Source organism: Perognathus longimembris, chromosome 4 (assembly GCF_023159225.1).
Source record: "Perognathus longimembris pacificus isolate PPM17 chromosome 4, ASM2315922v1, whole genome shotgun sequence".
NCBI lineage: Eukaryota > Metazoa > Chordata > Mammalia > Rodentia > Heteromyidae > Perognathus > Perognathus longimembris.
Window position 1 is genome coordinate 49,704,437 of NC_063164.1, and position 22,762 is coordinate 49,727,198.

General features: G+C 38.7%; 1 protein-coding gene across 3 annotated transcripts in view; it reads left to right on the forward strand.

Moving 5' to 3' along the window:
- Positions 1–22,762, forward strand: part of Gpr155 (G protein-coupled receptor 155) — a 46,433-nt gene that overhangs the window by 17,171 nt on the left and 6,500 nt on the right. For all 3 annotated transcript variants that reach the window (XM_048345222.1, XM_048345224.1, XM_048345223.1), the window contains exons 5-14: positions 195–350; positions 2,433–2,516; positions 3,258–3,375; positions 7,948–8,032; positions 8,131–8,221; positions 9,501–9,711; positions 13,395–13,499; positions 16,671–16,807; positions 19,637–19,732; positions 22,670–22,734. In XM_048345222.1, the coding sequence (XP_048201179.1) occupies positions 195–350; positions 2,433–2,516; positions 3,258–3,375; positions 7,948–8,032; positions 8,131–8,221; positions 9,501–9,711; positions 13,395–13,499; positions 16,671–16,807; positions 19,637–19,732; positions 22,670–22,734 (1,148 nt within the window). The remainder of the gene's footprint in view (positions 1–194; positions 351–2,432; positions 2,517–3,257; positions 3,376–7,947; positions 8,033–8,130; positions 8,222–9,500; positions 9,712–13,394; positions 13,500–16,670; positions 16,808–19,636; positions 19,733–22,669; positions 22,735–22,762) is intronic.

A 22,762-nucleotide genomic window follows, 5' to 3' on the forward strand; every position in this document is an offset into this window, starting at 1 on the left:
AACTTACCTACAGTTTCTTTTCAGGATTTTCAGAAAGGAGAAATACTAGACAATATGCTGGATTCTATAATGTCTTGTCATACTCATTTTTATTTTAGAATGCTTTAATGTTTATGGCAGGTATTTAAGGTTTAAGGTGATTGGCCAAGTGAAAGTATGACTTCTCAGTTTGGTCTCTCTTTTTTTTTTTGTAGATAACTTCAGGGATGGTAATAAGCACATTGGTGTCTGCTCCAATAATGTATGTTTCTGCTTGGTTACTGACCTTTCCCACTATGGACCCTAAGCCACTGGCATATGCCATCCAGAATGTTAGTTTTGATATAAGTATTATCAGCCTGGTCTCCTTGGTGAGTATATTTCGGTTTAAGGCTTAATGGAAACCACAGAATGACTCTGAGAATGACTGGTAATTGATAAGGATTTAAACTCTTTTTTTTTCAGGTCCTGTCTGGTATGTGAGTATAAGTGGGAGGGGAGAGGAAAAACAAGACAAAAGAGAGTAAAGACAATGAAAATATTTTATGTACTTGTGTAAAAAAACAATGAGATTTATTGAAATTAGTTTGGGAAGGAGGGAGAGGGATGAGGGAGTGTTATGAAGGATGTAAGTCTGATCAAAGTGTATTGATTGTGTGTGTACACACACACACATACACACACACACACGTCAAAATGAAACCCTTTTGTTAAGCCCTCTAATAAAAATATGGAAAAATCAGCCAAGCACTGGTGGTGCATGCCTGTAATCCTAGCTACTCAGGAAGCTGAGATCTGGGGCAAAGCCAGCCCCAGCAGGAAACTCTGTAAGATTGTTATCTCCAATTAACCAATTCCAAAAAGCTAGAAGTAGATCTGTGGTTCAGAGTGATAGAGTGCTAGCCTTGAGCACAAAAGCTCAGGGAGAGAGCACCCCAGGCCCCAAGTCAAGCCGTAGTTCTGGAGAAAAAAGAAAAAAAAATTTAAGTAATTTAAAAAATCTAGCTTCTTATGAGATACAGAAAACTAAAACTTGTCTATAACATATAATATTTGACTAACTCTGAATCATGATACCATTGTTAGCTCTATTGGCAATCATGTAGATATCAGAAAAAAATCTTTGGATTGATGTTCAGCTACATATTTAATACTAATTAGACTTTAGTAACTTCTCTAATTAGATATATCTAGCTGAAATTAAATAAGAATTTAACAACTAGGTCTTATAGATCAAATTGCCTATTGAATTCAAGCAGTATTCTGGATGGCAAAAAAGACAATATTTAATGTTAAATGAAAGGAGATGGGAAGGAATGTGTATATTGGCAACAAATAGATGCACAATTAATGAAAAATTTAACAAATTCTATGTCTGCCACATAGTCTTAAAAATATGTCTATTGGGCTGGGAATGTGGCCTAGTGGTAGAGTGCTTGCCTCTCATACATGAAGCCCTGGGTTTGATTCCTCTGCACTACACAAACAGAAAAAACAAACAAACAAAAAAAGCCAGAAGTGGCTCTGTAGTTCAAGTGGCAGAGTGCTAGCCTTGAGCAAAAAGAAGCCAGGAACAGTGCTCAGGCCCTGAGTTCAAGCCCTAGGACTGGCAAAAAATAAATAAATAAATAAATAAATAATGTCTATTATAAGTGAGAAATTTGGGGAAAAAACACTACAGGCATCTACTAGCAGTACAGAGGGAAAGAAGAAATTTGATTAACGTATTTACATGGCTACTGTGTAGGTAGAATAGAAAACCAATCCTGGAGTCTGGAGTGTAGCTCAGCAATAGACTGATAGAGCATATGTTTAGCATGTATGGCAGAGAGAGAGAGAGAGGAAGAGAGAGAGAGAGAGAATACAGTAATCATTTTGAGAAATACAAAAGATTAATTTTAGTATTTTGAAGTAAGATAACCTAGAATTTAGATTCCTCATGAACCAGTATGGTAGAAATCCAGAGGAAAAACTTAGAATAGTGTATTATAGCTACATCTCCCACTAAGATTCCTTTCCTGACTAGTTGGCTGTGATCCTTTTTCCCACCCTAGCCACTGAAAATATACTATGAACATGGCTCTGGTAAAGCGTCAGTTCTCAAAGACCTTGTAATTTTTGGACAGTTAAGTTTACCATTGGATCTTCTTGTGCTTTTTTATTTTACTTCAGATGAATAATTTACCTTAACGTTCTTTTAGAATTCTTCTTTTAGCATAGGTTAAAATAAATAAATAAAACATTAGAAATTCTTTCTGAAGAAGAATAAAGAAGATTCTCCAAGGAGTCCAAGTCATGAGGCTGCAGATATAGCTCTAAGCCCTTGTTTAACATTCAGGAGGCCCTGGGTTTGATCCAATACCTCAATACAAATAGTGTTAATCAATGTGTATTTAAGAAGTAATTATAAAGATTCACAAGCAGCAATAACTTTTTAACCTTTTGTCTTTAAGATCTGGTCTCTGGCTATTCTACTATTGAGTAAGAAATATAAACAGCTTCCTCATATGCTTACTACTAATTTACTCATTGCTCAGGTTAGTATACCTGTAGATATTTTTATACCTATGGGACTATGTTTTGCAGGGATACTATTCTATTGAACAGGAGAAAATTCCTTGAAATGTTTTTTCAATTTTAAAAACAGAATCATTATCAAATACAATTATACTCTGATTGTTATTTGTTTATGATCTGATATATTAAATATTGCAGTAGGTCTTAAATAATAAGCTAAAGCTAATAATAGAAACATATAAAATTGCATTTTTAATAGAAACTACATTTTTAAAAACTGAACTCAAGGGGCTGGGGATATGGCCTAGTGGCAAGAGTGCTTGCCTTGTATACATGAGGCCCTGGATTCAATTCCCCAGCACCACATATACAGAAAACGGCCAGAAGTGGCACTGTGGCTCAAGTGGCAGAGTGCTAGCCTTGAGCAAAAAAAAGAAGCCAGGGACAGTGCTCAGGCCCCGAGTCCAAGCCCCAGGACTGGCCAAAAAAAAAAAAAAAAAACTGAACTCAATCTTATTTTTCTAGTTAAATCTTTGCATATTTCAAATCATAAAAATTGATATTTAGAATATAGTTATTGTCTTTTTGTTGAAAACAAAACACACTATAAAACTTAAAATTAGAGTATAAGAAGTTTATAATTCAAAATGATTATATTTTCTGTGAATAAAACTTACATGACTTGCTTAAAAGTTATTTTGTTAATGCATTCTATGATTGTATTAGCTATTTACAAAGTCTTTTAATAATTTTTTCTTTAGTCTATTGTCTGTGCTGGAATGATGATATGGAATTTTGTTAAGGAAAAAAATTTTGTTGGACAAATTTTGGTATTTGTTCTACTCTACAGCTCCCTGTATAGCACCTACCTATGGACAGGTAAGTTGAGTCATGAATGAACACTAAGCTCTGTTCTCCCCTCTCTCTCCCTTAGAAGGCCTCAGCTTCTAGTGACCTATTTGAAATTGGATGGTACGGGATCAAGGTGTTCCCTCAGGCCATTATGCCTGCAAAGCTGAGTTCTGTTTCCTGATATGCACTATTTCTGCCTGGGCTCACAGCCCTTCCAGGCACATAGTCCTTTTCCTTGGGGTCATTAGCTCTAGGCCACTCCCAGCACAGCTCCCCTTTGGAAGCACCAAGAAGACAAGTGCTGGAGGCAGGTGGAAAAAGGCAAGAGTAGGCAGAAGCATATGAGGTATTTTCCAGAGCTCCTACTGAACTGGAAAACTGTTCCTTTGCCTTATACAAATTACCTTGTAGGACTTCAGTGTCTTTACTTATAAAATGGGATTGCAGTACCATACAGCATTATTTTAAAGATAAAATGAAGTATGGGGATTTATGTGTGGTGCATGGTAGGCACTCAGAAAGTAGTAATAAACAGGAGAATGTAATGTGAGAACAAACAAAATAGAAAAAACAAAAGGATATGGAAATAGAAGAAGACCCAATGAGAATGATCGTTTCTCATTCCAAAAAGCATATTCAAAATGTTTTAACTCCTTGGTATTTTGAACTGTAGCATGTATTTCAATGTAGACATTCTGATATGTTTATGAACAATTTTGTCTGGCTACTTGGTATTCATACCACAAATTTAAACCTGTAAAATATTGCGAAAAGGGGACTGGGAATGTGGCTCAGCAGTAGAGTGCTTGCCTAGCATGCACGAAGCCCTGGGTTCGATTCCTCAACACCACATAAACAGAAAAAGCCGAAAGTGGCGCTGTGGCACAAAAGGTAGAGTGCTAGCCTTGAGCAGAAAGAAGCCTGCTCAGGCCCTGAGTCCCAAGCCCCAGGACTGGGGGGAAAAAAAAATGCAGAAAGGGACATTGTGTAATTGTTAGGAGGCTAGTGTCTGGAAGTAGCTACAAAAAGCAAACCTCTGATTTCATGTCTTCAGGATCAAAAGCAAGTCCCATCTAGGTCAACAGCCTTTTGCTGTGAGGCAACAATATGATGAGGAATTACAGATGAAAATTTAATGAAAACAAATGATGCTGGGTATGTGTGTGTACATATGTGCAATAGTCCTGGGGCTTAAACACAGGGTCTTGGTGCTGTCCCTGTACTTTTATCACTTGAGCCACAGCTCTACTTTTGGCTCTTAGGTGGCTAATTGGAGATAAGAGTCTCACAAACTTTCCTGCTTGGGTTGGCCTTGAACCAAGATCTTCAGATCTCAGCCTTGTAAGTAGCTAGGATTATAGTTGTGAGCCCCTGGCACCTGGCTTGCTTTGTGCTTTTTACAGGCAAGTGCACCTTGCCGAACATAAGAGTGTTTATGGAATGGCAAATTGAAAGAACCTTAGAAACTGTCATTCCAAATATAGATGGACCAACCTTATCAAGACCCCAGGTTTATTCAGGTAAAATTTATCACGAGAGTAAGAGAACAGTAAATAGATCAACTATCAAAAGCTCCAGCTTTCCCCAAGCATGCCAAAATCTATTCAAAGTTGTTCTGAATCCCTGGACCCCAATGAAGTGTCCCTGTAACCTTCAGGATACTGTAGCACAGTATATGTATAGACTCAAAAGCATATTTTAAGTTTACTCATTTGCAAACCTTCCTCCCAATTTTTGTTCTATCTGCATACCACTTGTATAGTTTTCTTAAAGTTGACCTAGGTTTTAAACTTCAATTAATTGAGTCTATATCAATGAAGTACAGGTTTCACACACTAATTAGAATTTTTCAAATGCATATTAAATGTATAACTAGTCCAAAAAATATCATCTTTGTGATGGTCTTGTTTAAGTCCTTCATTAGAAAAACAGGCCCAGAGAGTTAAACAGATTTAAGCAGGAGTTCACACAGCTTCCTCCATGAGACATAGGACTAGATTCTGCCTAATAGTATTTGGTTCTCTTCACAAGGCAGGAATGATAAACAACAATAGAATCTTGAAGAGTGCCCTGATGACTGTAACACACCCCACTTTGGGATCTGTCATTTATTTCTCTGGTACTTTGAAAACCTAACTCTAGAAAGTGTACAAATGGGGACTGGGGATATAGCCTAGTGGCAAGAGTGCTTGCCTCGTATACATGAAGACCTGGGTTCGATTCCCCAGCACCACATATACCGAAAACGGCCAGAAGTGGCGCTGTGGCTCAAGTGGCAGAGTGCTAGCCTTGAGCAAAAAGAAGCCAGGGACAGTGCTCAGGCCCTGAGTCCAAGCCCCAGGACTGGCAAAAAAACAAAAACAAACAGAAAGTGTACAAATGTATTGAGCGGACCTAAGTCTAGACTTATGTTAATTCTAGCATAGTGTTATTTAATCTGCACAATCTAGATATGAATTGTTTATACACACCCATAAAGCGACAGTCATGGGTTATATTTAAATGAAGTTGCTAGCCCAGCAGTTTTAAATAGCAGTGTTAATAAACATAATAAAGGATCTAGTTTTGTTAATGTACATCATAGCTTGAAATATAAAATGGAATTCATTTCCCTGGTTTTTAGTTTGGCTTGTCTTTACCTCCATATAAAGGGTTTTGATGAAGTTGTATTACTACTTTTCTTTCTCCAAACTACCACAGAGCTTCTATTTTGTATTGGGATATCATTTAGCTTTCCCTACTCAAATTTAATAGAAAGCCAAATGTAAGCTCTGAAATCACCAGGCTGTACTTGCCTATTAGGTGGGCACACAGATGATGATTAAAAATAAACCAAAGAGGCTTCTTAGATAAAAATCTATTTACAGATCTTGAAGACTATAGCTTCAGGGATCCCAGATCTGAGTTTGAGAAACACTGAAAGAGTTGAAGCATTTCCCCTGTGTTAGAGGACTGGGTTTCTGCACCAGCTCTGCCCTCTGCTGGCAATGTGACTTGGGCAAACCCTTGTTGCCTTATCTACAAAAGGATGTTAATTTGAAACATGGGCTCCTTCCAACTTTATGGTTCTGAGATTGTGTAGTTTTGTAGAATTTATTAAATAAGGTGTTACTTGTATAAAGAGATAAGTATAAGGTATAAGGAAAGTTCAAGAATTCAAAAATGTTGATATTTGTGTTACATTCATACCATGTTTGTATTCAGCTCCATCACTATACTAAACTCAAGGCATTTTCTAAAAATACAACTTTCAGCCAGTCTCTAGTAGCTCACTCTTGTAATCCTACCTACTAAGGAGGCTGAGATCTGAGGATTCAAAGCCAGCCTGGGCAGGACTCTGTGAGACTCTTATCTCCAGTGAAACACCAAAAATTCCAGAAGTAGAGCTGTGACTCAAGTGGTAGAGCACTAGCTTGGAGCACAAAAACTCAGAGACAGTACTCAAGCCCTGAGTTCAAGCCCAGAAACTGGCAAAAAATAAGAAGGAGGAGGAGGAAGAGAAGGAGGATTGCAAGAAGTTCTTAGTACCAACCAAGTGGAATGTTCTTAGGATGTTTCAGTTTGTAGTTATTTTTTTTCTTTTTCCGGCCAGTCCTGGGCCTTGGACTCGGGGCCTGAGCACCATCCCTGGCTTCTTCCCGCTCAAGGCTAGCACTCTGCCACCTGAGCCACAGCGCCCCTTCTGGCCGTTTTCCATATATGTGATGCTGGGGAATCGAACCGAGAGCTTCATGTGTAGGAGGCAAGCACTCTTGCCACTAGGCCATATTCCCAGCCCTTTCTTTTTCCTTTTTATTATCTTTAAGTAGTTATACATGGGTTTAAATTCAACATGTCATTTTGTGAGTATAGTGCATCTTGATCAATGTCACCCACCTCTCCCAAAACTACTCATCCCTCAATTTACCTGGCTGCATTTTCACATATGTACATTAAATATTATGATAGGATTGTTTAAGGGAGTTACACAAGTGGAATTCTCCTCTGCATCTACCATAAATAGTTTACATTTTTTAAATTATAATTAAATTTATTACTAGTCAAAAGTATAAAATAATTGGAGATTTTGGGGAAAAAAACCCAACTTCCTTGATGAAACACAATTGAGTAAAGAAACAATATAAGAAGGGATACATAAATGGTTTTAAACTGAGGAAACTTGCTCCAAAATATTTGGGACAGAATTTATTTAGCAGCAGGACATTTTGGGGCAAATCTAAACTGTAATGCTGAAATAAGGTAGAAGGGAAAGGAAGGAAGAAAGAGCAAGGGAGGAAGGAAGAAACAGAGAGGGAGATAGAAAGCCAGGTGCTGATGACAAATGTCTGTAATCCAAGCTACTTTGGAGGCTGAAATCTAAGAATCACAGTTTGAAGCCAACCTGGGCAGAAAAGTCCCCATGAGACTCTTATTGTCAGTTAGCTACTCAAAAACTGGAAGTGACTGTGGCTTAAGTGGTAGAGCATTAGCCTTGAGAAAAAAAGTCCAAGGGCAGCACCCTGACCCTGAGTTCAGGCCCTACAAACAAAGGGCGGGGGGCAGGCAAGCAAGCTGCCAAGAATAATTATTTTTCTTTCCATCTTTGTTTCTTATTCTTAGGCCTTCTGGCAGTTTCTTTGTTTCTTTTGAAAAAACGAGAGAGTATTGAAATTCCTGTTGGAATCATCATAATATCTGGCTGGGGGTAAGTTGGTGTTTTTCTCTGTGTTTACTTATGTATCCATACTTATACAAAATTGCCATTCATTGTCTCTTTTCTCTCAATTACCCTTGTTATTGTAGAATTCCTGCTCTCCTTGTTGGTGTGCTTTTGATAACTGGGAAACACAATGGAGATAGCATTGACTCAGCCTTCTTTTATGGAAAAGAACAGGTAGGAGGATTTATTGACATTTATGTTCTTGAGAATGTCTCTTTTTAGCTTGCTAATGTACTTTGCTATACTTACATTAAAGTTAACTTTGAAAAATCGATTCTAATTTCTCATATATCACACTAGTGATCCTATATCCCTTTGTCACACCCCAAAATATGCTGAACATTTGACATGTCTAAGTGTTTTTAGCTGAGGATTTCTAAATGCTTAAAATTTAATGGATTATTCTTTAAAACACTTATGTTTCCTTTCCTGGAGAGAAGACTTGTTAATTTAAGGCTACTTAATAAGTAAGCAAGAAGGGCAAATGTCAAATTCTTGACTTTTAATTCTTTTAAAAGTATAAAGTTCAGAAAAATGTATTAGAATAGTGTTAAGGTATATAGTCTATGGGACCTGCTGAGTTCTTTTCTTTTCTTTTTTTTTTTTTTTTTTTTGCCAGTCCTGGGGCTTGGATTCAGGGCTTGAGCACTGTCCCTGCCTTCTTTTTGCTCAAGGCTAGCACTCTGCCACTTGAGCCACAGCGCCACTTCTAGCCGTTTTGTATATATGTGGTGCTGAGGAATCGAACCTGGGGCTTCATGTATGGGAGGCAAGCACTCTTGCCACTAGGCCATATTCCCAGCCCCCCTGCTGAATTCTTTAGGGTAGGATCAAAGGATAAGTGTTTTTCAAAAAACTCTTCCAATGATTTTGATTTCTTACTCTTTTTCTCTGTCTTGCAATTTTGAATATAATTCCATTCATGTGACAAAGATTTATATTAGTGCTAGCTTCTCATTAGTTCTAATAAGTACTACCTATAATGCCTTATTTTTACTATCGTTACCATAAAGAAGCTTCTAGTTGAACTATGCTTGAACTACTTGCAAAATCTTAGCAGTCAAGAAAAGGTCTACCAATAGTCATTCTCATTACTCATAAAGGAAAACCAATGGCTATAACACTAACCAAGTTTTGTACAGCAAAGCATTTAGAAAACATATGAGTGCAAGTAAGCCCTAATTTTTATAAGTAATTTACATTCCTTTTATTTTGTCCAATTTTAAGACCCACTGTTATAGTTAAAGCTATGCCAACTTATTTTCTGTCAAAAAATATTCTTGGGGTTGGTGACATGGCTCAGGTGGTAGAGCACCAGATAGTGAGAGTTAGCATAAGATACTGAGTTCAAGTGTATATATATATATACACACACACATATATTCTACTAAGATTGGCAACATGATGGGATTGTGAAAAAATATAACCTAACATTGTTTCCAAATGCTGGCAGATGATCACCACAGCAGTCACCCTCTTCTGCAGCATCCTAATAGCAGGCGTGTCACTCATGTGCATGAACCGGACCACTCAAGCAGGACACTATGAAGGTTTTGGCCAGCCACAGAGCCACAAACCAGCGGAGCCTGGAAACACGGCTTTTGAGGAGAGTCCGGCACCAACAAATGAACCAGAACTTTTCACAAGTTCTATCCCTGAAACAAGTATGCTCTTTACATTTTATAAACCTGGCCCATGTCTTTATAGTATATATCCTAAGGGCTTTATGTAAAGGACATTCCTTGAATTATTCTGAAGTCATAGGTATTTTCATATGAACTTGAATTATGGTCATAACAGGAAGAGCTTTCAAATTTATTTGTTACATTTTTCTTTGTAAGTCTATTTGTGAGTATAATCTTTTGGTAAGTTCTAAGACATTCTTTAACCTAGCCAAGCCTTGCTCAGACCCGATTCTTCCCCTTCCCTTCTCCAGCTCTCTCCAGTCTAGACTATAGAACCCTCTATGCTTTCCCCATACTGTCACTCATACCTTTCTTTATTCTACTTCATGGCCTTTTAATCCAAGTTTACTAATTCCTCTGTTAGGTCATTTCTAAAGAATTTCATTCTTTTGAGCTTCTGGACAATTTTCCTTTTCAAAACTGAGCTCAGGAATTATGTCATTTAGTAATACTAAGTTAAACCCAAGACCTCAATGCTTACTAGGGGGGCTTACACTCTGATCCTTTCACTGAAATTTTTAAAGCATCTTTCCCTAAGCCTACAGTACTTCTCTGATCATGTCCAACATCTTTCTTTTCCTAACTTTCATTGCAGACTCTTACATTTATCCTATAAAGCAGCCAGCCTACTGTTTGATTGGGGGTTGAAGACTTCTACCTCCGGTTGGCTCTCTATGTCATCTTTTTTCACAAGTGTGGAACTGGCTACCACAAGCCTGAAAGCATCTGTGGGAAGCACTGAACAAGGATTGTCAGAGACTTTTGCTGAGACCTCTTCCCCCACCTTTTAAAAACAGCAAATAAATTCCATAATAGATTTTAAATCCTGTCACTACCATTTCCAGCAAGAGAACAAATTTAAACCCACATTATAAATAAATGAATAGTCAGAAGACAGCAAGCCCTTATCTACACACGTTTACACTTTCTTCTATTTATTTATTTATTAATCATCCTAGGTATTTACTGAGTATGTACCTAGTCCTTTTTTGGGGGGCCAGTCCTGGGGCTTGGACTCAGGGCCTGAGCACTGTCCCTGGCTTCTTCTTGCTCAAGGCTAGCACTCTGCCACTTGAGCCACAGCGCCACTTCTGGCCATTTTCTGTATATGTGGTGCTGGGGAATCGAACCCAGGGCCTCATGTATACGAGGCAAGCACTCTTGCCACTAGGCCATATCCCCAGCCCATACCTAGTCCTTTTTAAGAGGCATAGTGAGGAAGTCCGACTACTTCTCATTCTTTTTTTTTTTGGTCGGTTGTGGGGCTTGAACTCAGGGCCTTGTTGAACTCAGAACTCTTGCTTGAGGATAGTGCTCCACCACTTTGAACCAAAGCACCACTTCTGGTTTTTTGAATAGTTAATTGGAGATAGGAGTCTCCCAGGGACTTTTTTGTCCAGGCTGGCTTGGAGTGATCCTCATATCTTAACCTCCTGAGTAGCTAGGATTACAGGCATGAGCCACCGAATGCTCTGCTTACTTACTTCTTTTATCTCATTTGTGTTCTAACTGCTTTTTTAAGTTGCTTGTGTAACCCAGTAAACTGTAAGGGATCTGACTTGTCTGTCATTATACCCTCAGGACCTAAGTATACTTACTGACATTTGTTAAATAGATGGATAGGTGGATGAGTTATGTCATGATTCTCTGAAGTAGCCTTGGAAACTACTATTTCAGAAGGCTTATGTAGATCTGGAAATGTGGCTTAGTGGTAGAGTGCTTGCCTAGCATGCATGAAGCCCTGGGTTTGATTCCTCAATAAAAGCTGGAAATGGTGCTGTGGTTCAAGTTATAGAGCACTATCCTTGAACAAAAGAAGCTCAGGGACAGGACCCACACCTGGAGTTCAAGCCCTGGGACCAGCAAAAAACAAACAAAAAAGCCTTGATTGCTTATTTGATTATTCACTGGTGCTTCTGATGAAAATAGTTTTAAAATCTTGTCTGATTATTCTCTTTCCTAACTCCTGATTCTCTGTTTTGCTAGTGGTATTAACACATAATACTGTGCTTAGGTGTCCAGGCTGGCTTCCACAATCTTGGCCATTGAAAAGGTTCATTTACCCCTGTTCCTTGCTACACATTTTGAGAGAGCTATGGGTTATTAGTGTGGAATTAGGATTGAAAGGAAAATGAGTCTATTTTAATATGAGAGCAATGGTTTTGTTAATGAAGAGAATACGGGTTCTTTATAAACCTTTTGTATGTGTCGGGGAGGACCTATCATAATATCTTATGATAGCTGTTGTGTGCTTGTGTTCAAGTGTGTGTGTGTGTGTGTGTGTGTGTGTGTGTGTGTGTGTGTGTGTGTACGTATGCATTCACTCCCTATAGGTATGTCGTTGGAATGGGCTGGGCTTATATATGTGTTTGTGTTTTCTTTTTTTTTTTTGTTTTTGCCAGTCCTGGGGCTTGAACTCAGGGCCTAGGCACTGTCCTTGAGCTCTTTTTGCTCAAGGTTAGTACTGTACACTTGAGCCACAGCACCATTTCCAGCTTTATGTGGTACTGAGGAATTGAACCCAGGGCTTCATGAATGCTAGGCAAGCACTCTACTACTAGGCCAAATTCCTGGCCCTATATATGTGTTTTCTTAATGTTATCTTAGCTGATTTAAGTATCAAGTCTCTCAAGAGGACTGGGTCAGATAATCTATTTTCTTTTCTATTATTCTGTGATTCTATAATAGCTTTGAGATGAAATCTTCATCTTAAATTTAGAAAGACATTTGTAATCGTTTATTTTATACTTTGAAATCTGTGTTTGAGACTATCACTGCAGAACTTTAGCACGTTATCAATGAGAGGTTAAGCCTAAGAATGATTCATTTTCCTAGCATATTAAATTTTAAGTTTATCATTGAAGCTATTCTATTGTAACTCATATCTGTATAAGTGTGAGATGTTTTAAAGGGTCCTTCATGCATTTCTCTGACTATATAGAGGAAAAATCACAGCTCTATAGCAGATGACTCAGTGTGGCTTCTGTAAACCCTCTGGCTGTAAACCAGCAAGACATTTCCAGCAGTATATATTTGAAAAGAAAAAAGTATATAATTGTTTTTAGTGAATCTTCTATACTAATAGGATACAGGCTCTTGAAAGAAGTGAATTGTGAGCTGAACTTAAAGGAGAGGATTTTATCAGCCCAGGCACAGATGAAACTTGTTGAGGACTCGAAAGAATTGTCTTGAAAGAAGAGAAGGCTTTTCATTGAATAAAAGGGCTTGGCAGACAGGTAGGGAGAGAGGCCAAGTCACAGAATGAGAGCTTTCAAATTCAGGCCAGCAAGTTTGAATTTTCCACAGTAATCATTAGTGCATTGATGTATATTTTTTTTGAGGACTGATAAAATGTTTTAGGAAAATGTTTGAATTCTTAGTTCTCAAAGCACAGTGGAAGTAAAACAGCATGAATAAAAGTATTTTTCCTTATCTTGTGCAGTGAGGAGACAATGTATAAAGGAATGGATTGTTGCCTGGCACTATTTAAATGTGAACTTTTCTATAGACAGATTTGGATATTCCTAGATAGTTTTCATGTGAACCCATTTCCATGGAGGCTGCATGAGTGGCACTGGTTTGTTTAGTTTTGTCTGGGATCTTTTAAACTTGTCCATTTCTGTGTGGTTGAGATCTATCTTCACATTATTTTACCTGTACAGGTTGCTGCTCCTGCTCTATGGGAAATGGTGAATTACACTGTCCATCCACAGAGCCAGTAGCAAACACAAGCACCAGTGGGACTGTGACTCCTTCATTTGAGAAAAGTAAGTGGCTCTGGGCTTCATGAATGAAGATGCCTTTTCCATATGCCTTAAGAGAATTCTAAATAGTATTTTTCCATAGAAGCTACAGAATGTGGTTTAAAGATATGGATTGTCAGCCAGACCCTGGTGCCTCGTGCCTGTAATCCTAGCTACTCAGAAGGCTGAAGATCATGGTTCAAAACCAGCCTGGGGGGCTGGGGATATGGCCTAGTGGCAAGAGTGCTTGCCTTGTATACATGAGGCCCTGGATTCGATTCCCCAGCACCACATATACAGAAAACGGCCAGAAGTGGCGCTGTGGCTCAAGTGGCAGAGTGCTAGCCTTGAGCAAAAAGAAGCCAGGGACAGTGCTCAGGCCCTGAGTTCAAGGCCCAGGACTGCCCCCCCCCCAAAAAAAAAACAGCCTGGGCAGGAAAGTCCATGAGATTCTTATCTCCAATTAGCCACCAGGAAACATGAAGTGGCACTGTGGCTCAAGTGATGCAGTGCTAGCCTTGGGCTGAAGAGCTTAGGGACAGCACCCAGGCCCAGAGTTCAAGCCCCACAAAAAAATTAAAAAGAAGAAGAAAAAAGATATGGATTGTCAAATATAATAGAGAAGAGTGCTGATAAGACAATAATCATGTAGATAGAATACTCACTGGAAAATAAAAAAGAAGTTTTAGCCAAGTGGGTTGCACCCTAGCTACTCAGGTGGTGGAGATAGGAGGATATCAGTCCAAAGCCAGCCCCAGGAAGAAATATGGGACTGTACTTGAAAAATAACGGAAAAGCAGGAAAGAGCTGGGGACATGGTTCAAGTGAAGGAGCACTTGCTAAGCAAGCACAAAGCTCTGAGAACAAAATACTGAGAACAAAAAAGTCTTATAGTAATAAGTAGTGTCATACACACACACACACACACACATATACACATACATACACATTTTCCAATGAATTTAACTCACATGGCTGAGGTTATACTTAAGTAATAGAGTGCATCTGTGAAGCCCTGGGTATAATCCCTAGGGAGTGAAAATTAACTCATAAATCCAAGAAGTATGCTCCAAAGGTATTACTTTGAGGATCTCTCTCTCTTTCTCTGTCTGTCTCTCTCTCTGTGTCTGTCTGTCTGTCTGTCTGTCTGTCTGTCTCTCTCTCTCTCTCTCTCTCTCTCTCTCTCTCTCTCTCTCTCTGGTTCTGTTTGAAAAGCTGAGACTTTCCCCTACTCTTTACCCATAGGACCAGGACTAATTAAACAGAGCTTAATTAATTAGGAATCTTCACGTCTTAAACACGTCTTGTAAAATAAAGGAGGGAAAAAAATCTTTGAAAGTAATCATCTTTTAGGCCAGATGCGATGGTGCATTCATTTGGTCCCAGCTATTGGGAAAGAAGAGAAGATAGGAGGGCCATGATTCTAGGTCAGCCTGGGCAACATTAGCATGAGACAATCTTTGAGTAATAAACTAAAAAGCAGATGGACTACTGGCATAGTTCAAGTAGAAGAATGTTTTCCTAGCAGGTACAAAATCCTAATATATATATATTATATATATATTTATATATATTTATTATATAATATATTTACATAATATATATTATATATATTTAAAAATATGTATATATAGAGAGAAAGCCACTATATACTTAATGGTCAAGTATCTGCTAAATATATTATATATTAAATATATTATGTATTAAATATATATACATTGATATATACATTGAGCTACTATATATTTATACCACTTGCCCCACACCTCTACTTTCACTAGCTAATTGGAGACAAGTGTCTCACAGACTTGTCTGTTCCGGTTGGGCCTGAACTTAGATTCTCAGATCTCAGCCTCCTGAGTAGCAGTTAGAATTAGGTGTGTGTCAGTGCTGCAAAGACCCATCTCCCTTCCCTCCCCTCCCCTCCCCTCCCCTCCCCTCCCCTCCCCTCCCTTTCCTTTCCCTTCTTCTCTTTCTCTTTCTTTCCTTTTTTGGTCAGTCTTAGGACTCAGGGCCTAGGTGCTATCTCAGAGAAAACTAGCACTCTACCACATTGAGCCACGGTTCAACTTCTGGTTTTCATGTGGTTATCTGGAAATAAGAGTCTCATGGACTTTCCTGCCCAAGCTGACTTTGAACCTCAATCATCAGATCTCAGCCTCCTCAGTAGCTAAGATTACAGGGGTGAGTGACCAGTACCCCACTCACAGGCCCATTTTTGATACTGTATATGACCTGTTATAAAGATCAGTCCAGGAAATACAAACTTTTATTTTTAGTTTGAGGGTTTGAGGGTAAGAGCTATAAAATTATGTTTCGTAACTGACTTGTTAAAGGCTAGACATTAGTGTATTGTGTAAAAGCATTTTCTTTTACTAACATATAGAGTGTAGTGATAAGGTTGAAGTTTCTTTTTTTTTTTTTTTTTTTTGGCCAGTCCTGGGGCTTGGACTCAGGGCCTGAGCACTGTCCCTGGCTTCTTTTTGCTCAAGGCTAGCACTCTGCCACTTGAGCCACAGCGCCACTTCTGGCCGTTTTCTGTATATGTGGTGCTGGGGAATTGAACCCAGGGCCTCATGTATACGAGGCAAGCACTCTTGCCACTAGGCCATATCCCCAGCCCCAAGGTTGAAGTTTCTTATGAAAGTTCCGTCACTTCTATTTTAGGACAGAAAAGGGTGATTTGGGTTTGGTTTTATATGTGAACAAAACATAGTGTATAGTATTTATTTGGCAGCTTAAGGGCCCATTCTAAAGCAAATTTTAAACTCTTTCATAAAAGATAATAGTAATAATAGTACATTTTTTTACTGTCAGCCCAAATAGAGTATAATGGGGTACTTGTGGCTCAAATATAGATTTATCACAGTGACATTTGAGTTACTAATTTAACTTTTAAAATTACATTTATTTAAAATATTAATATACAATGAAATGACAAATTACACAGATATAAAATTGCTAAATTGTATTAAGGGAACTATTACTTGTGGAATTTTCTTTCAGATAAAAACATTCTATGACTAAAACTCTCCTAAAACAACATGAGACTGCTCTTCTCCAATTTCATCAAAAATTATATACTGATTCTCAGCTGAATATGCTTTCTTGTTGTTTCACTTAGGGAATCATTATAAATTTAAAATGCATTCAGATAAACCACTCTGATTACAAATTGTGCTTTCTGTTTCACAGATGATCACTGTGTGAGCCGCTGTAACTCCCAGAGCTGCATATTAGCCCAAGAGGAAGAGCAGTATCTGCAAAGCGGGGACCAGCAACTGACAAGACATGTCTTGCTGTGTCTACTTCTCATTATTGGCTTGTTTGCTGTAAATGTTTCATCTATTTTTGCTGAGGGTTTTTTATTGTTGTTTATTTGTGGGTTTGTTTTTTTTTGTTTTTTTACAAAAGTGACTTTACAGGAGTGTGGTAGAGAGGCCATCTGTGTTCTAATCTTGAGCCATAGGGCAGGGAACAAACTCATTTACATTACTCTGCTGTCTAAATCCACTCAACTGTTCTGTTTTTCACTCACTCATTTGCTTCTCACTCTGTGCTTTGAAGGTGGGTGTGGCAAAAACATGTATCTCCACATTATGTGCAAAGTCACTCTGAATGTACTTGAATGACCAAAGGGAGAGGACAGGCAGTTACAATATCTCTCACAAAAAGAAACTAAGCACACCAGTGGCCCATGCCTATCATCCTGGCTACTAAGGAGGCTGAAGGCTGAATTCTGAGGATTGTGGTTCAAAGCCAAGTCAGGCAGGAAAGACTGTGGGGTGTGTGTGTGTGTGTGTGTGTATGTGTGTGTGTGTCTTACCTCCAATTACACACACACATACATATACGCACACACAGCTGGAGGTGGAGTTGTGGCTCAAGTGGTTAAGCACTAGCTTTTAGCAAAAAAGCTCAGAGACAATACCCAGGCCCCGAGTTCAAGCCACAGGACTGGCACATACACAAGAAAGAGAGAGAGATAAAAGAAACTTTAAAAACTAATTTTAATTATGAAAATAAGCTCTCTGGACACAGAGAAAAGTAGAAAACTATCCATTATATTACTGCCTTCTTTTTCTTTGTTGTAGTACTGGGGTTTGAACTCAGAGCCCTGCAATTGCTAGGCAAATGCTCTGCTACTTAGCCATGCCTCTAGCCATTTTTCCATTGGTTATTTTTAGGACAGGGCCTTAGGCCCCACTCTAGCATACACCTGAGCTCCTCCTATGTAGCTTGGAATGACAGGCATGCACGATGGCACCCAGCTGTGTGTTGAGCAGAGGTCTCTTGAACTTTTCTGCCTCTCCCAAATCTTAGTTTCTTGAGACAGGGTAGGTAACTCAGACTGATCCTTAAATTCTAGATTCTCCTGCCTTAGCTGCCTCAATGCTAGGATTTAAGTGTTTATGACCACTAGATTTGACACTCTTAACTCTGCTTCTAATTTCTTTTTAGATTTTTTATTGTTATTATAGAGGTGATATACTGAGTCTGTTTCTAATTTTTCATCATTTTATATACAAATTTATGTCAGTTTTTTCAATTATTTTCTTTATTTTTGTGTTGCTGCACAAAGTAAGTCATAGGAAAATCACATTACAATTTATTCAACTACTAATTTTTCCTAGATTCTTTTATTTTTTTTTTGCAGTACTGGAGTTTGAACTTGAGACCTTGCATTTGTGAGGCAGGTGCTTTACCACTTAAACCATGCCCCAGACTTTTTTTGCTTGCTTTGTTTGTCTGTTGGTTGTGGGGCTTGAACTCTGGACCTGAGTGCTGTTCTTTTTGCTCAAGAATAGCACTCGACTGCTTCAATCCACAGTGCCACTTCCAGTTTTCTGGTGGTTAGTTGGAAATAAGAGTCTCACAGACTTTCCTTGCCAGAGTTGGCTTTGAACTGTGATCTTCAGGTCTCAGCCTCCTGAGTAGCTACAATTACAGCTACCTGCACCTGGCTTGTTTTATTTTTAATAGGGTGTCGGTTTACGCTCAGGTTGGCCTGGCCCATGATGTTCCTTTTTATGCTTCCTGTGAAGCCAGACACGCTTTTTATTAGCTGGGATACGGTCTTTAGAACTTTTTGTTGGAACTAGCCTTGAACCACCTCCCAAGTAGCTAAGATTACAAGCATTCATCACCATCACCAGCAGGCCTTCAAAGTGCCCTAATGAATAGCAGTATATTTACCAATAGATTCCCAATCTTGAGAAACCTGGATCAGAGAATATAAACATCTATGACTTGGGATGCATTCTACTAAATTGGTTTTCAAAAGTATAGTCTAGATATATAGATTGCCCTGACTAGTATCAAATATTATTAAATATTTAATCTAATAATCTTTAAGTGAATTATAACATTGGTTGTATATCCTCTTTCTTTCTTTTTTTTTTTGCTGGTCCTGGGGCTTGAACTCAGGGCCTGGGCTCTATCCCTGAGCCTCTCTGTGCTCAAGGCTAGCGCTCTACCACTTGAGCCACAGCACCACTTCCAGCTTTTTCTATTTATGTGGTACTGAGGAATTGAACCGAGGGCTTCATGCAGGCTAGGCAAGCACTCTACCACTAAGCCACATTCTCAGCCCAGTTGTATATCCTCTTTTGTGAATTTTCAGTTATTGTAATATATTTTTTAAGATGGTGCAAGAGTAACTAGCTTTAAAGAGGTGGGAGATGGACCGCATAACCTATGAAATCTTTTCACACCAGGATACTCGTTACTTATATAGTATGAAATCAGCTAGCAGCACTTTCTTTAACTGCTGCTGAAGAACAAAAACCAAAAAAAAATGAGACATACTGCCAAGAACTACTGCTTAGTGATATAATTGATTTCATTGTATGGGACTAATTTTAAAATCTGTCCTGTCTTTGGCTAGTCGGCAGTCCTGGTGTATTATGTAAGCTTCTGTATTATGGCTCGTGTCTTCTTGCTTCAAATCTGATCAGAATAGATGCTGTTTGAATGACATCTGTCAGGAGGAGAGGTTGAAACCTCTTGTTTGAAAGACAAAGCCTTTATATTCCCTCAGTGTTTCTCCCCTTTCATCTTTCCCCCTAATTATTAAGTAGACAAGTTATTGTACTGTGCTCTGGATGGAGAGAAATGATTATCGTGCTTCAGTAAAGTACTCTTTTCTCCTTTCTTTACAGAATCTTTCCAGTTGTTTATGGTGGCTATTCAACCAAGAGCCCGGAAAACTGTATGTTGAGTTGCAGTTTTTTTGTGCCGTGTTTAACTTTGGCCAGGTATTTACTTGTTGAGAACTTTGAGGGGTTTTTGCTTTCCTGGATGAATTGATGGTGGAGGATGATGTTTTCTATTAAAGTGAAAGGGTGTAGTGTGTTTGCCAGCTGCCTGTATATATGACAGCTGACAGCTGCTGCTTGTCTCCTAGTAGAAATGAATTATTATATTGGTTGAAGTCATCAGAGAGTGTACACTGAGTATTCCAACCAGAAGGCCAAATAGTGCTTTGCTCTGGTTTTGAGAAAAAGATGGTAATTTAAGCAAGAATAAAATGTCCTAATTTCTTTTTTTAAACTGTTCATGACCTTAGTAACTCTCCTTGGGAACTACCTTCTCTAAGTCTTTACTTTAGACACTTGAATTGATAAACACCCTTTGGCTTATATTTTAGTGTTTCTTACACAGCAAGTATATAATGTGGCATGTAAATAAATTTTGACCCAGGATAATAGTTGCCTTTACTAGGGTTTGCTGTGGGGCAATCACTGTTAAATACTCTACAACCATTATCTCACTTAAACACTAGAGCAATGCATGCAAATATCATCATCATTCAGATATTATCATCCCCAGTTTGTTTGGTTTTGTGCCAGGACTGGGGCTTAAACTCAGATCCTCTTGCTCTTACTTGTTTTGTCCATTCAAGACTGGCAATCTACAACTTGAGCTCTACCACTCTGCCCTTTGCTGGTTAAATGGAGATGAAAATTTCATAGACTTGTCTGCCTGAGCTGGCTTCAAACCTTGATCCTCAGATCTCAGCCTCCTGACTAGCTAGGATTATAGGCATGAGCCTCTAGCACCCAGCCAGCCCAGTTTAAAATGGATATTTAATGCATAGCATGTTCAAGACTCTTAGTTTGATCCCCAGCACAGAAAAAGAAGCAATCAAGGGCAAATGATATCTTTCCTATTGAATATTTTATATTCAAATTTTAATCTCATTAATGCCTTCTCTTTTTTCTGTAGAACTGGGGATGGAACTCAAGACCTCACACATGCTTGGCAAGTGCTTTAATATCAAGCAACATCCCTAGCTAAACATTTTACATTTTGACTTAAAAATATTTGTCCATAAATTGATGGATATCAAGTGAACATCATGTTGAACATTTCCCTTAGCATTTTGTATTCAGAAAGCCCACTGCAAGCTGATCTATCCCAAGACAGAGACTGAGAAAGCTTTATTCCATGGAGCTTCATCATGAGCAGAGCTCATGCCAGCAAGACTGCACTTAAAATGCTGCCCACATAGCTTATGCCTCAGTGGTTCAAAGGAATGAAACACAAACCTCACTCCCATCTTGTTTTTCTTTTGGGGAGTTGATATAATAGTAAGATATTCTTTTAATGTTTGTAGTTAAGGGGTGAACAAAATGAGGTGCTTCATGTATATTTTGCATGTAAAATAGGCAATACTGCATTTTCCAGCCTACCAGCTACCAACCTGCATTTCTGTATGCCTGACAAATGTCCACTCAAAGCCACTCCCTCCCCAAGCAGTCCCACGTCATCCTGATCTGTGACTGGTACCATGTGTTCAAATCCTTCAAACTGTTCGCTGGCCACGATCCACAATCACTTTATGTGAAGTCTCTCCATTTTCTATGTTAATCATGATTCCCATCATTGTGATAAAATAACTGAGTAAATCAAGTTAACAGGATAAAATATTAATTTTAGCACAAGTTTCAGAGGTATCAGTCCATGATTTCTTTGCCCCATGACTTTAGACCTCTGACAAGGCCAGATTATGGTAGAGAGCTCAAAGTACAGCAAAGCTACTCAGGCCATGGCAACTGATGGGAAGGAGAGAGAGATGGAGAGACAGAGGAGACAAACAAGCAATCATGACCTCCACTTAGACTTACTTCTTTCAACTAGATCCCCTCTCCCAATATGTATGAGCTCATCAATGTGTTAGTCCATTTATAAGGTTAGAGCCTCCTGAACCAATTACCTCTCAAAGTTCCACCTTTAACATTGTGTATCAGGGATCATACCTTCAATAAATGAGTTTTGGTGGAGGGGGCACTTTACATCCAAACCATAACAATTAATCTATTATAATCAGATACTTAATTATACTAATTATGTAATTTCCAAAGTTTCAACAAAAAATAAATAAGCAGAGTGAGAAATATTTTCTTTTCAAAAAGAAGAAATATGTGTAGGCCTTAAATGTTTTCATTTTCCTTCAGCAAGCTGGGATGTGAATGTGATTTCTTAGTGCCTGTTTGTAACACTCTTCATAATTAGTAGGACTTCTGGGTGCTAGTGGCTCATGCCTGTCATCATAGCTACTCAAGAGGCAGAGATCTGAGGATCACAGTTCAAAGCCAGCCCAGGCAGGAAAGCCTGTGAGACTCTTATTTCCAACTAACCACCAGAAAACTAGAAGTGGAGCCATGGCTCAAAGTGGTCAAATAGGGGCTGGAAATATGGCCTAGTGGCAAGAGTGTTTGCCTCATATACATGAAGCCCTGGGTTCGATTCCCAAGCACCACATATATAGAAAACGGCTAGAAGTGGTGCTGTGGCTCAAGTGGCAGAGTGCTGAGTGCTAGCCTTGAGCAAAAAGAAGCCAGGGACAGTGCTCAGGCTCTGAGTCCAAGGCCCAGGACTGGCAAAAAAAAAAAAGTGATTAAATACTAACCTTGAATGAAAGAGCTCAGGGATAACGCCCAGGCCCGACAATCATCATCATCATCATCATCATCATCATCATCACTAATAGGACTGAATGAAGCAGCTAGGTATCATACATGCTTCCGAGCACCAAATTTTTAAGGGCCTGCTTTGTATGTTCTGTTTCAAATGTTGCTATAATGGCTATCAACTGCTTCCTCAAGCACTACTTTTGGTGGCTTCCATTGTTTTTCTATATTGAAATTTTATTTTGAATCCAGAAAAAATAACTTTGTTTTCTTCCCTAGGGATTTATTTCCTTTGGAATCTTTGGATTGGACAAGCATTTAATCATCCTACCTTTCAAAAGAAGGTAAATTTAGTTTTGAAATAAATCTATA